The 14,196-nt window shown below is 46.5% G+C and overlaps 1 protein-coding gene across 1 annotated transcript in view; it reads left to right on the plus strand.

Moving 5' to 3' along the window:
* FRMD7 (FERM domain containing 7) overlaps positions 1-14,196 on the plus strand; it is an 85,546-nt gene that overhangs the window by 51,448 nt on the left and 19,902 nt on the right. Inside the window, exon 8 of the mRNA XM_073641332.1 lies at positions 1,981-2,076. Coding sequence (XP_073497433.1) covers positions 1,981-2,076 — 96 coding nt within the window. The remainder of the gene's footprint in view (positions 1-1,980; positions 2,077-14,196) is intronic.

Below are 14,196 nucleotides of genomic sequence, written 5' to 3' on the forward strand. Positions count from 1 at the left end.
TGCCGAATCAGAGCCAGAAGTGGCGGCTTAGCCTGCGGTGATACGAAGATGCGATGAGGACTGGATGGGTGAAAGTGGCCAGTGAGGTGATCATAAGGATTATTTTTATACTTTAACATTTTGATGACCTTTATGGTTCAGAAAAGTGTTGGCCAGCTGAAACAAATTAGAAAAAAAAAAATACATTTTGGTGAATGCGGATTTTTGTAAAATTCAATTTCATATTCTCTCATTTATAGATTTTAAGGATGTTCTGGACTTTTGAGTGATGAGCATTATCTTATATAAACCATAATCTTTTAATAATCTTTTTATTTATATAGCGCCAACATATTCCGCAGTGCTTTACAATTCAGACAATTTACAGACATTGGGCATTGTCCCCATTGGGGCTTCCCTATCAGTATGTCTTTGGAGTGTTGGAGGAAACCCACGCAAACACGGGGAGAACATACAAACTCCTTGCAAATGTTGTCCTTTGTGGGATTTGAACCCAGGACCTCAGTGCTGTAAGGCTGCAGTGCTAACCACTGAGCCACCGTACCGCCCACCATACCAGGGAATGAGGGGCTTGTTGTTTTTTTTGTGGCTTTCCCTATAATTACACAATTCCTGAAATACAACATCATCTTCATCACTATTAGGCTATGTGCCCACGATGCAGAAATGCTCTGGATTTTTCCTGAGGGTTTCTGCATCTCCCTGGCAGAAAAAACACATGTGGATTGTACATGCGGATTGTACATGCTGATTGTACATGCGTTTTCCTGCCAGGGACAAGCGGATGTGAAGCGTTCTTCACATGCATTTCTGCATGTGGGTTATCAAGCGATTTTAGCATCACTTGGAAAGTGCTTGACAACTTGGTCACACTATATAAATCTATGCAACCGGCATGGATTTATATAGTGTGACCCCAAAGAATGGTAAAAAATAAAAAATAAATATTATACTTACCTTCTGATGGCCCCCAGTGTCTTTATATGATGTGTCCTGGCTTGCCGGCAGCTCGTGATAGACTAAAGGACCTGCCGGCGTCAGTGGTCGCGTGACCCGTCACATGACTAAATGACGTCACGGCAGGTCCTTTAGTCTACCGCGAGCTGCCGGCAAGCCAGGACGCATCATATAAAGACACCGGGGGCCATCAGAAGGTAAGTATAATATTTATTTTTTATTTTATTCTTTTTTTTTACAGGTTCTATGGTACCCGGGTTCGGAGGAGAGTCTCCTGTCCTCCACACCCAGGTATCATCCGCACATTGAAACGCATAGCATCCGCATGTACAGATGCAGTGATGTGGAATCCATGCGTTCCAATGCAAGTCAATGGCGGCAAAAACGCAGCGCTTCCGCAAAATCATTGGTAGTGCTGCGGATTTTTCAGCAAAGATAATCCTAGCCCGAAATTTCCGCAGCATGTACACAGCACATGCGGATTATCATTAGGGAACATGGCAGACCTTCTACCAAGCGTTTTTTAAGCGTTTCTGCAGCGGAATTGCCGCTGCGGAAACGCTTAAAAAACGCATAGTGGGCACACAGCCTTAGACCTCATTCAGTTCAATTATTTTTTTTCGTGCACAAAACGGCCCGATTTTCATCAGTGTTTTTTTCATTGTGTTTCATCAGTGATTTTCTTGAATGTAAATAAACTACAAAGCTTCTCCTGTCCACTACTAATCACGGACATCTCACTGATCACAATGTGCGCTCTGTGATTTTCACAGATCCATTGACTTGAATGGATAATATTGATTTGAAATCTTGGATCAAAAACAGACATGATTTTTATAATGGACAGCATCATCCGTAAAAAACAGAGACATCTTTGAAAAATGCAGATAGAACATGGACATGAGAAACGGACATCTGAATGAGGTCTAATAACTTTTCGTTCTGCTCTAGTATTTGAGTGAATATAACACTGTGGGTTTTATAGACTAAAGAATTTTTCAACCAATTATTTTTCTTTTACAGGGTAACACCAAGATTAATACCTTTAACTGGGCGACGATTAGAAAGCTGAGTTTTAAAAGGAAAAATTTCCTGATTAAACTTCATCCACATATTGATGTGAGTTAAGAAGAATGTTTATTGTATGTCATTTTAGTTTCTTTAAAGGGATAATCCCAGAATTGAAAGTTATATTGTATCCACAAGATAAGGGCTATCCTACTCATTATCGGGGAAGGGGGTGTATGACATTGCTGGAGAAGAGCAAGTGCAGCGCTTGGCTGTCTTCGACAGTCCTATAGACCATGAATGAAGAGGAGGTTGAGCATGCGCCCGTCAGCGCCATTCTGTTCTGTGCTACAGCATTGCCGTATATAGCACAAGTGATCAGACAATCACAGCTTCAAGTCCCCTAAGGGGACTAACAAGAACAGTGAACAAAAAAAAAACAAAAACTAAAATTTCAAATCACCATGCTTTTCCCCCAAAGCAAAGATAAAAAAAAAAAATAAAGATATTAAAAAAAAAATACACATATGTGGTATCACTGCATTCAGAAAAGTCCGATCTATCAAAATATAAAAATAATTAACCCGATTGGTAAACGCCGTAAACGAAAAAAGATCAAGAACGCCATAATTACGTTTTTTTTTTTTTTGGTCACTGCAGTTCCATAAAAAAATGCTGTAAAAAGTGATTAAAACATAACACCTATTCCAAAATAGTATCAATAAAAACTTTGCCTGATCCCGCAAAAAATGAGGCGCCAAAAATAGTGTTGAGCGAGCATGCTGGACGCTGCTGGTTACTCGCCAGAGCATCCCACTACTCGGGATGTTCGGCGAGCACCGAGCATTTCCGGGTTACTCGGGCGGGAGCTCGGGTCTCCGCTCTGCACATTTGGCGCTCTTTACAGAGCCAATGAACATGCAGAGATTGCCAGCCAGTCACTATAATGCCGCAGCCATGCTGTTTGTGGGCATTACAGTGATTGGCTGGCCGCACAGCGTCACCTCGAGTATTTAAAACCGGGCGCGTCCATCTTGGACACAGTCGCTCCGGATCAGACAGTGTAGAGAGGGGTGCTGCTGAGTTAGGGAGAGATATATAGTGCGAAATAGTTAGTGTAGGGTCTCTAACGCCTGCCAAATCAAACAAACAGTCCTTCTCAGGACTAATATCCATCCCAGATATCAGGCAGGCAGGTAGGCTGTATAGGAGACGCTGTGGTTATACCAGCAAACGCTGCATTACAGTCCTGTGTGCTCCTGTTGGTCAAATTGCTAGACTTATCCCCCGGTCTCAGGGGCCAGGAAAAAAATCTTTTTTTTCATATAAATTCTGTATTTTTTTTTCCTCAGTCAGACTGTACAAATACGCGTCTTATTGACCTTTTGGTATTCCCCCCCCCCCCCCCCCCAAAAAAAAAATTCAGTGTGTCTGTGACTGTTCAGACACCAATATATCTGTTTAAAAGAGTCTGGTGTAGGCCAGAAAAATAGAACTGTGGTTTTGCAGTTCCACGGGTCAAATCTCTGTATTATCCTGCTTTTGGCATTTTTTGCCGTAAAAAAAAAACTGTAATAGTGTCTCCCTGACTGTTCAGACACCAATATATCTGTTTAAAAGATTCTGGTGTAAGCCACATAACTATAACTGTGGTTTTGCAGTTCCACGGGTCAAATCTCTGTATTATCCTGCTTTTGGCATTTTTTGCTGTAAAAAAAACTGTAATAGTGTCTCCCTGACTGGTCAGACACCAATATATCTGTTTAAAAGAGTCTGGTGTAGGCCAGAGAAATAGAACTATGGTTTTGCAGTTCCACGGGTCAAATTTCTGTATTATCCTGCTTTTGGCATTTTTGCCATAAAAAAGAACAGTAATAGTGTCTCCCTGACTGGTCAGACACCAATATACAGTACAGACCAAAAGTTTGGACACACCTTCTCATTTAAAGATTTTTCTGTATTTTTATGACTATTAAAATTGTACATTCACACTGAAGGCATCAAAACTATGAATTAACACATGTGGAATTATATACTTAACAAAAAAGTGTGAAACAACTGAAAATATGTCTTATATTCTAGGTTCTTCAAAGTAGCCACCTTTTGCTTTGATGACTGCTTTTCACACTCTTGGCATTCTCTTGATGAGCTTCAAGAGGTAGTCACCGGAAATGGTCTTCCAACAATCTTGAAGGAGTTCCCAGAGATGCTTAGCACTTGTTGGCGCTTTTACCTTCACTCTGCGGTCCAGCTCACCCAAAACCATCTCAATTGGGTTCAGGTCTGGTGACTGTGGAGGCCAGGTCATCTGGCGTAGCACCCCATCACTCTCCTTCTTGGTCAAATAGCCCTTACACAGCCTGGAGGTGTGTTTAGGGTCATTGTCCTGTTGAAAAATAAATGATGGTCCAACTAAACACAAACCGGATGGAATAGCATGCCGCTGCAAGATGCTGTGGTAGCCATGCTGGTTCAGTATGCCTTCAATTTTGAATAAATCCCCAACAGTGTCACCAGCAAAGCACCCCCACACCATCACACCTCCTCCTCCATGCTTCACAGTGGCAACCAGGCATGTAGAGTCCATCCGTTCACCTTTTCTGCATCGTACAAAGACACGGTGGTTGGAACCAAAGATCTCAAATTTGGACTCATCAGACCAAAGCACAGATTTCCACTGGTCTAATGTCCATTCCTTGTGTTCTTTAGTCCAAACAAGTCTCTTCTGCTTGTTGCCTGTCCTTAGCAGTGGTTTCCTAGCAGCTATTTTACCATGAAGTCCTGATGCACAAAGTCTCCTCTTAACAGTTGTTGTAGAGATGTGTCTGCTGCTAGAACTCTGTGTGGCATTGACCTGGTCTCTAATCTGAGCTGCTGTTAACCTGCGATTTCTGAGGCTGGTGACTCGGATAAACTTATCCTCAGAAGCAGAGGTGACTCTTGGTCTTCCTTTCCTGGGGCGGTCATCATGTGAGCCAGTTTCTTTGTAGCGCTTGATGGTTTTTGCAACTGCACTTGGGGACACTTTCTAAGTTTGCCCAATTTTTCGGACTGGCTAATCTTCATTTCTTAAAGTAATGATGGCCACTCGTTTTTCTTTACTTAGCTGCTTTTTTCTTGCCATAATACAAATTCTAACAGTCTATTCAGTAGGACTATCAGCTGTGTATCCACCAGACTTCTCCACAACACAACTGATGGTCCCAACCCCATTTATAAATCAAGAAATCCCAATTATTAAACCTGACAGGGGACACCTGTGAAGTGAAAACCATTTCCGGTGACTACCTCTTGAAGCTCATCAAGAGAATGCCAAGAGTGTGCAAAGCAGTCATCAAAGCAAAAGGTGGCTACTTTGAAGAACCTAGAATATAAGACATATTTTCAGTTGTTTCACACTTTTTTGTTAAGTATATAATTCCACATGTGTTAATTCATAGTTTTGATGCCTTCAGTGTGAATGTACAATTTTCATAGTCATGAAAATACAGAAAAATCTTTAAATGAGAAGGTGTGTCCAAACTTTTGGTCTGTACTGTATTTGTTTAAAAGATTCTGGTGTATGCAACATAACTATAACTGTGGTTTTGCAGTTCCACGGGTCAAATCTCTGTATTATCCTGCTTTTGGCATTTTTTTGCCGTAAAAAAAAAACTGTAATAGTGTCTCCCTGACTGTTCAGACAAAAATATATCTGTTTAAAAGAGTCTGGTGTAGGCCAGAGAAATAGAACTGTGGTTTTCCTCTTCCACGGTTCTAATCTCATTTTTATTACCCTTTTCCATTGATAGTGCGAGTGTAAGCTATTTTACTTCCTTTACAATGGGCAAGGCGCGTGGCAAGGGACGTGGAACTGGACGTTCTGGTGATGGTGCGTGTAGAGGACGGGGCCGTGGCCAAGGTGAAAATGTGCCACAACCAACAGCCACATCTTCTCGCTTCCACTTCTTGACCGAATTACTAGGGAAGCACACTACAACACCAGTATTGCGAACTGATCAGTGTGAACAGGTTATTAATTGGATAGCAGATAATACTTCCAGTTACCTGGGCACCACCACCTTCCGTCTGTCTTCCACACGGTCAAGTTTTAGTAGCCGTGAGTCTCGACCGCATACTCCTCCTCACCCTGATGCTCCTTCCTTCCACCATGCCGAGCGTCATCAGACAGCAACTGATCCCACACTTGGACACTCTGAAGAGCTGTTCACTGGTCCATTTCCATATTTGTGCCCCTCGCCTGCTCTGCTTGAAGTGGTGGAAGAGGAGATCCCATGTAGAGATGCCCAAATATTTGAACAGCCACGGCACCAGGAAGTCGACGCTGGCAATTTGTCACAAGAGGTGGATGATGACGAGACACAATTGCCAAGAAGTGAGGAGGAGGATCGTGGTACGCAAGTGGAAGAGGAAGAGGTGGTGGATGATCTAGTAACTGACCCGACGTGGCAGGAGGACACGCAGAGCGAGGCCAGCAGCACATAGGGGGAGGGAAGCAGAGTACCCCAACAGGCAGGAAGAAGCAGTGTGGTGGCCGCACACAGAAGGCGGGCAAGAGTTCCCAGTAACACCAACACGAGGGACGTTGCCAGTACAACCTGTAGGTCTTCCAGAGTCTGGAATTTTTTAAAGACTCTGCTGATAACCCCAAAAAGGCCATTTATACCACCTGCCATGCCAGCATCAGCAGGGGTGATAAAACTACCAGCCTGACCACCACCAACATGATCAGGCACATGTCAGCAAAGCACCCGACTTTGTGGGGCGAACCCCAGGGTCCACGACCAGTGTCAGCGGGTGTCACCACTGCTTCTTCCGCTGTTGTGCGTGTAATAGAACCCCCTGTTGTGCGTGCAAGGCAATCCCCTGTTCATACTGCATGCAAAGATGCCCCCTCCTCTCAGTCTTCACTTGTTATGGCAGTTTCTCAAGAAACAGCATCAACGTCCACGTCCACGTCCCACCGCAGCGTTCAATTGTCCATATCCCAGAGCTTTGAACGAAAGCGCAAATTCGCAACCAACGCCGCACAGGCCACAGTCCTAAATTCGCACATTTCACAACTGCTTGCGTTGGAAATGCTGCCTTTTAGACTGGTGGAGATGGACTCCTTCTGCAACCTTATGGCGGTGGCCGTCCCTCTGTACTCGATCCCCAGCCGACACTATTTTCCCCGGTGTGCCATCCCCGCACTACACAAGCACGTGTCCCAAAACATCTGCCGTGCCCTCAACAACGCAGTTACTGGGAGAGTCCACCTGACAACGGACACGTGGACAAGTGCTTGTGGCCAGGGACCGTACATCTCCCTGACGGCACACTGGGTAAATATAATGGAAGCCGGGACCCAGTCGGACCTTGGGACGGAACAGATCCTCCCCACACCGAGGATTGCGGGCCCTATGTCAGTCAGAGTTGCCCCCACAGTGTACAGCTCCTGCGCATCACCCTCCTCCTCCTCCTCATGATCAGCCTCCATCTCAGATATCACCACATCAGTTACAAGCTGGAAGCACTGCAGTACTGCCTCAGCCAAGCGGCAACAGGATGTGCTGAAACTCATAAGCTTAGGTGATAAACCTCACACTGCTTGTGAGTTGTGGACAGCTGTGAAAGAGCAGGCAGATCTGTGGCTGAGACCGCTGAACCTACATCCAGGCATGGTCGTGAGTGACAATGGCCGTAACCTGGTGGCGGCTCTGAGGCGAGGCGAGATCACACATGTACCATGCCTGGCTCATGTGCTTAACCTCGTGGTTCAACGGTTTCTTAAATTGTACCCCGAGTTGCCAGATCTGCTCGTCAAAGTACGCCGCCTGTTAACTCCTTTTCGCAAGTCGGCTACAGCTTCCGCCGCCCTTGCAGTGTTGCAGCAGCATTTGCAGCTTCCGGCACACCGACTGGTGTGTGATGTCCACACACGTTGGAACTCTACCCTCCACATGTTGCAAAGGATTTGTGAGCAGAAGAGAGCAGTTGTGGAGTACCAGTTGCAACAAGGCCGTCGATATTCAGGTCAGACTCCACACATAAGACTTCAGGAGTGGACCTGGATGTCTGATATATGTACCATCCTGACAAACTTTGAGGAGTCCACCAAGATGGTGAGTGGCGATGATGCCATCATTAGCATCAGCATCCCACTTGTCTGTCTTTTGCAACGCTCTCTGCAGAGAATTAAAAGAGGAGGCATTGCAGCCAGAGTATGATGAGATGGATCAAGAACCCGTAATGGGCGATTACACACAGCTCAGCCTCATCTCATCCCAACATGCATTGGGGGACAATGAGGGAGAGGAGGAGGAAGAACAGGAGCTGGTATCAGCGTGGGTGGCCTGAGGACAGGGGGGAGGAGGAGGAGGAGAGCATGGTCAGTCGTCATCTTGGTGAGGAGTCGAAAGTCTTGCCCGTTACCAGTTTGGCACGTATGGCTGACTTTATGTTACGCTGCCTTAACCGTGACCCTCGCGTTGTCAAAATGTTGGGTGACAGTCATTACTGGTTGGTGACACTTTTAGACCCCCGCTACAAGGAGAACTTTCACTCTCTTATTCCTGAGGTGGAGAGGTCTACAAAAATGGAGCAGTACCAGAAGGCCCTTGCTGCAGAATTGTTAAAAAATTCCCATCTGAACACGCTAGCGGCAGAGGTCACAGTTCGTTGACCAACCAAGGCATACAGGCGAGAGAGACGCAACTCCAATCCAACAAAGGCAGGGGAACACTGTCAACATTCTGGGACAGTTTTCTGAGACCCGCCCAGCTTACAGGCCCTGAGGAGCGGGGTACTCTCATAAGGAGTGGAAAGTTTCGAAAGATGGCGAGGGAGTACCTTGCCGACCGTACCAGCGTCCTCCGTGATTCCTCTGTGCCTTTTAATTATTGGGTATCCAAGCTGGACACTTGGAATGAACTCGCTCTTTACGCCTTGGAGGTCCTGGCCTGCCCTGCCGCTAGCGTGTTATCGGAGCGTGTTTTTAGTGCCGCTGGGGGAATTATAACTGATAAGCGCACTCGCCTGTCAACTGGCAATGCTGACAAGCTGACCCTTATCAAAATGAACAAGGGCTGGATTGGGCCTGACTTCTCATCACCACCAAATGACAGCAGAGTAACATAAAGTCAAATCCACTGTGTTATTTCGGGAGGTGTATTCCCATGCACCACTTCACACCCACACATGGGTATATGCTTCCTCATTTCGGCTGTATTTTGCTCTTCTCCTTATCCTCAGCCTCCACCACCACTAGACCGTGGTCCGTGTTGCCAGCATTGCAAGTTCCTCCGTCCTAATTTTTGGCATCTTTTGCTTGGACGGCATAGGCAAAGACTATGGTAGACCCACTCCCCAATAATGGGAATAATGTTTTTAATATGCTGTACTGCATGGCTCTTGTAAGGGGCATTAAAACCGTCTTGTTAAGCTACTGCGACCTCCACCACTTTTCCCAGGGGCATTGATATTGTCTTTTTATTCCACTGCGACCTCCACGTCTCTTCCAAGGGGCATTGCATTTCCTCCTAATTTTAGTCAGCTTTTGCTTTTCAATGCATAGGCAAACACTAAGGGAGACCCACTCCCCATTAATGGGTAGAAGGCTTTTAGTATGCTGTAATCCACGTCTGTTTCAAGGGGCATTGCAGTTCCTCATAATTTTTGGAAAGCCTTCCATTCACTGCTCAGGCCAACAGTGCACAGGAGACCCAGTTGCTATAAATGGAAAAAAACGTTTAGTTAAGGCCCTCTGACCTCCATGTCATTTCTAAGGGGCATTGGAGTGCCTCGAAATTTTTGGTAGGCATTGCACTCACTACATGCCCAATAACTGTGTAGCCGAACCGCTCCTTTTGGTACAGAAACATATCCTACAAGACATGTGTGGTTGACTGGCCTGATATTGATGTGAATGGTCCCTGTTCCTCCTGCTCTTTCTCCTTTGCCACCACATCATTCATCACCTGAAGCTTTGTTTTAACGGGAGTCATAGAACTGGGATAGTAGCAGGAAAACATCCAGCAATCCTCGGAGGAGGTAGGATATGCGCCAAAACGCTGACCACCTGAGGCCTAGCTGCTACTACATACATGCACTTGCATTCCAAGAAAACAAAGCAGATGCTAACTTCTATCATCATCATCATGCTCCTCACCTTGGCACTCTCAACTCCCCTGATGGAGAAGCCAGGGCCCACCGGAGGAGTCCGGTTCTCTGGTGGACTCGTCCAATGCTGCCCTAAAGCAGGCCAGGCTAAGAAAAGTGTGGGGGAAGTTCCAAGGAGAAATAGCGGCGGCTGGGGACCGTTTATGGACTGTGTGTGGACACCCGGCCGTGGGGCGGCTGGGGACCGAGCGTGGACACCCGGCCGCCGGGCGGCTGGGGACTGAGTATGGATACCTCGCTGCCGAAGCAGCCATGAGGTAGTGGCCAGCTTCGGCCTCCTCCAAACTAAAAGGCCCCATTTCAAGTGCAAGCTAGCAATATGGTATTGCAGCCTGGGGGTGGGTGGGTGGCAGGATGCATCCTTGCGATGCATTGCAAGGAATGGGGGCGGTACAATTGAACACTGCCCTGGGACAAGGACTTGCACGGGGATAGTTGCAAGTCTGCATCTTCTGATGCGGCAAGGATCACTTCTGATGGGCACACTTTTAGGCAGTGACCTGGGTGTCAGAGATGCTTCCAGGCGTCTTCCCCATGCTGTTCCCATGTCTTTTCAGCACTGTATGCATGTGTCACACAGCACATGGCCAGTTAAGATTGTAAAATGTTAAAATGACATTTCCCGGTGAATGCATTTGTCATGGTTGAAATCAATACAAAAGTGCAAAAACGCATAAAAAAATGCTACTTGTGAACATAGCCCAAGGTGTGGAGGAGTATTTTTGTTTTTGGTTACTTATTTTACCTTATACACAAGTCTTTACCCTGGAAAGGAAGTTCCTTAACATATTTCACAGGAAAACCGTTTCAGTTTCGTTTTTGAACGTTTTATTGTGAGCCCGTAAGTGGCTTAATACCTCTGACCACGTTGTTGACAACAGTGACCTGGGGGTCAGAAATGCTTCCTGGGGCGATGCCCATGCTGTCCCCATGCAGGGCCGTATTTGGAGTTTCTGCTGCCCTAGGCACTGTCAGTGGTCGACCCCCCCCCCGGTCACGCCGACCCTCACCCCCCATCACGTCCCCCCCACGTCGTGCCCCCCTCGCATCCAATATTTTCCCCCCCGTCGCGGCCGTTTCCCCAAGTTTCATGTAGGGATGGGAGCGGCCCACACAGACCACAGGGCTGCAGCATTGCATATGGGGGTGGGGGGGATGGGAGCGGCCCACACAGACCATAGGGCTGCAGCATTGCATATGGGGGTGGGGGGGATGGGAGCGGCCCACCCAGACCACAGGGCTGCAGCATTGCATATGGGGGTGGGGGGGATGGGAGCGGCCCACACAGACCACAGGGCTGCAGCATTGTATATGGGGGTGGGGGGGATGGGAGCGGCCCACACAGACCACAGGGCTGCAGCATTGTATATGGGGGGGCGGGAATTGGAAGCGGCCCACACAGAACTGGGCTGCAGCAGGCATTGCAGCATTGCATATGGCCCATATGCAATGCTGCAGTGCCTGATGCAGCCCATGTCTAGGATTCAGACCCCACTGTGTCCCTCCCTGCTGGTGCCTGCCATCATGTCTGACCAGTGACAACAGTCACAGACTAGTCAGACTCCTCAGAGTCTGAGACTAGTCAGAGACTCAGGCAGTCTGGGCTCTGTCAGGCTGGCACTGTTGCCCGCTGGCTGTACTGGCTGTGCACAGCACAGAACACAGTACCGGCGGCAGCTGCTGACTGCGCGTCTGTGCCTAAACTATGATCCCGCCGCCCGCCTCGCCGCCCGCCATCATCAATTATGCTGCAGAGCAGACTGTCTGTAGAAGTGGCAGCTCCTCAGCCAGCATCATGCACCGGCACCACGGCCCGGGTGGCAGTGTCTGCGCAATGGCATATCACAGCAGGACACAATTACCGGCGCTGCCTGCTGAGATGAGCCGCCGCCAGCAATGTGCTGCCCGGGCCTCCGCGGGAACTTCAAGTGCCCGGGCTCCTCCTCTTCTTTCCAGATCGCAGCAGCAGAGCAGACTAGAGAGGTGAGGTGGGTGGGCGTGACCAGAGGGCGAGATCAGGGGTGGATTAAGAGCAGCAAGGGCCCCGGGCAGTTTAGAAGGTGTGCCCCCCCCCACACACACACACACACACCTGATGTATCACATGTCACATGATCCCCTGTGATAGATCATGTGATAGTTCACGTGAAATTAATTTGGCACAATATTAATTATAATAATTTTTTTTAGGCTGTGTGCCCACTATGCGTTTTTTAAGCAATGCCGTTGCAGAAACGCTAAAAAAACGCTTGGTAGAAGGTCTGCAATATTCCCCAATGATAATCCGCATGTGTTGTGCACATGCTGCGGAAATTTCCGCTGCGGATTATCATTGTGGAAAAAAACGCAGCACTACCAATTATTTTGCGGAAGCCCGGCGTTTTCGCCGCCATTGACTTGCATTGGACCGCATGTCATCCGCATCACTGCATCTGTACATGCGGATTCCATGCATTTCAATGTGCGGATGGTACCCGGGTTTGGAGAAGAGGAGACTCTCCTCCAGACCCGGGTACCATAGTACCTGTAAAAAAAAAAAGAATAAAATAAAAAATAAATATCATACTTACCTTCTGATGGCCCCCGGTGTCTTTATCCGATGCGTCCTGGCTTGCCGGCAGCTCACGATGGTCTGAAAAGGATCTGCCGTGACGTCATTTAGTCATGTGACTGGTCACGCAACCGCTGACGTTAGCAGGCCATCAGAAGGTAATTATATATTTATTTTTTATTTTTTACCATTCTTTTACAGTCACACTATATAAATCCATGCCGGTTGCATGGATTTATATACACTGTGTTCCAAATTATTATGCAAATAATATTTTCTCAGATTTTCCCAAATTACCTATATGAATTGCAGTCATTGTAATTTTCCAGTCAAATAACTATTAGAGTACAATTGAAAGGTTTTTGTACAAACTGCCTATGATAACAGTATATTTAAAAAAAAATAAAAAAAACTCAAACTGCACTCAAAATGCATGTTCCGAATTATTATGCACAGCAGAGTTTTCAACCTTTTCATGATCTCGATGGTCCAGATGGATGGAGTGGAGGATGGTTGGTTGATGGACACCTCATGCAAACACTGCTACGGCGCTAACAAGGAGGAGGTGGAGTAATGTTTTGGACTGGAATCATGGGGAGAGAGATTGTCAGCCCTTTTAGGATCCCTGAAGGGGTAAAGATAAACTCCATAATGTATGTGGAGTTTCTCAAACAGCACTTCCTGTCATGTTTCAAGAAGAAGAACCGTGCATTAGGCAGCAAGATCATTTTCATGCATGATAATGCACCATCTCATGCTGCACATAACACATCTGCATCTCTGGCTGCTATGGGCATAAAAGTGGACAAACTTATGGTGTGGCCCCCATGTTCCCCTGACCTCAACCCCATTGAGAACCTCTGGAGCATCATCAAAAGCAGTGTCTATGATGGCGGGAGGCAGTTCACATCTAAGCAACAGCTCTGGGAGGGTATTCTGTCCTCATGCAAAACAATTGAAGCAAAAACCATCCAAAACCTGACAAATTCAATGGACGAGAGAGTTCAGAAGCTCCTTTCGAACAAGGGGTCCTATGTGCAAATGTAACATCACCTAGAATAAAGTTTTGAGTTGAAAACTGTTTGATTTCAGTTTGTAATAACCTGCTAATTCTTATAATTTCAAAAATGACCATGTTTTTGTTCTTTACTAAAATGAAAAGGTTGAAAACTCTGCTGTGCATAATAATTTGGAACATGCATTTTGAGTGTTTTATTTTTTCAAAAATATACTGTTATCATAGGCAGTTTGTACAAAAACCTTTCAGTTGTACTCTAATAGTTATTTGACTGGAAAATTACAATGACTGCAATTCATATAGGTAGTTTGGGAAAATCTGAGAAAATATTATTTGCATAATAATTTGGAACACAGTGTAGTGTGACCAAGTTGTCAAGCACTTTCAAAGTGATGCTAAAATCGCTTGTCAACCCGCATGCGGAATTGCAAGTGAAGAACGCTTCACATCCGCATGTCCCTGGCAGGAAAAACGCATGTAAAATCCGCATGCGTTTTTTCTG

This window comes from Phyllobates terribilis, unplaced genomic scaffold (genome assembly GCF_046119375.1).
Source record: "Phyllobates terribilis strain yellow unplaced genomic scaffold, ASM4611937v1 Scaffold_7__3_contigs__length_470593459, whole genome shotgun sequence".
Classification (NCBI taxonomy): Eukaryota; Metazoa; Chordata; class Amphibia; order Anura; family Dendrobatidae; genus Phyllobates; species Phyllobates terribilis.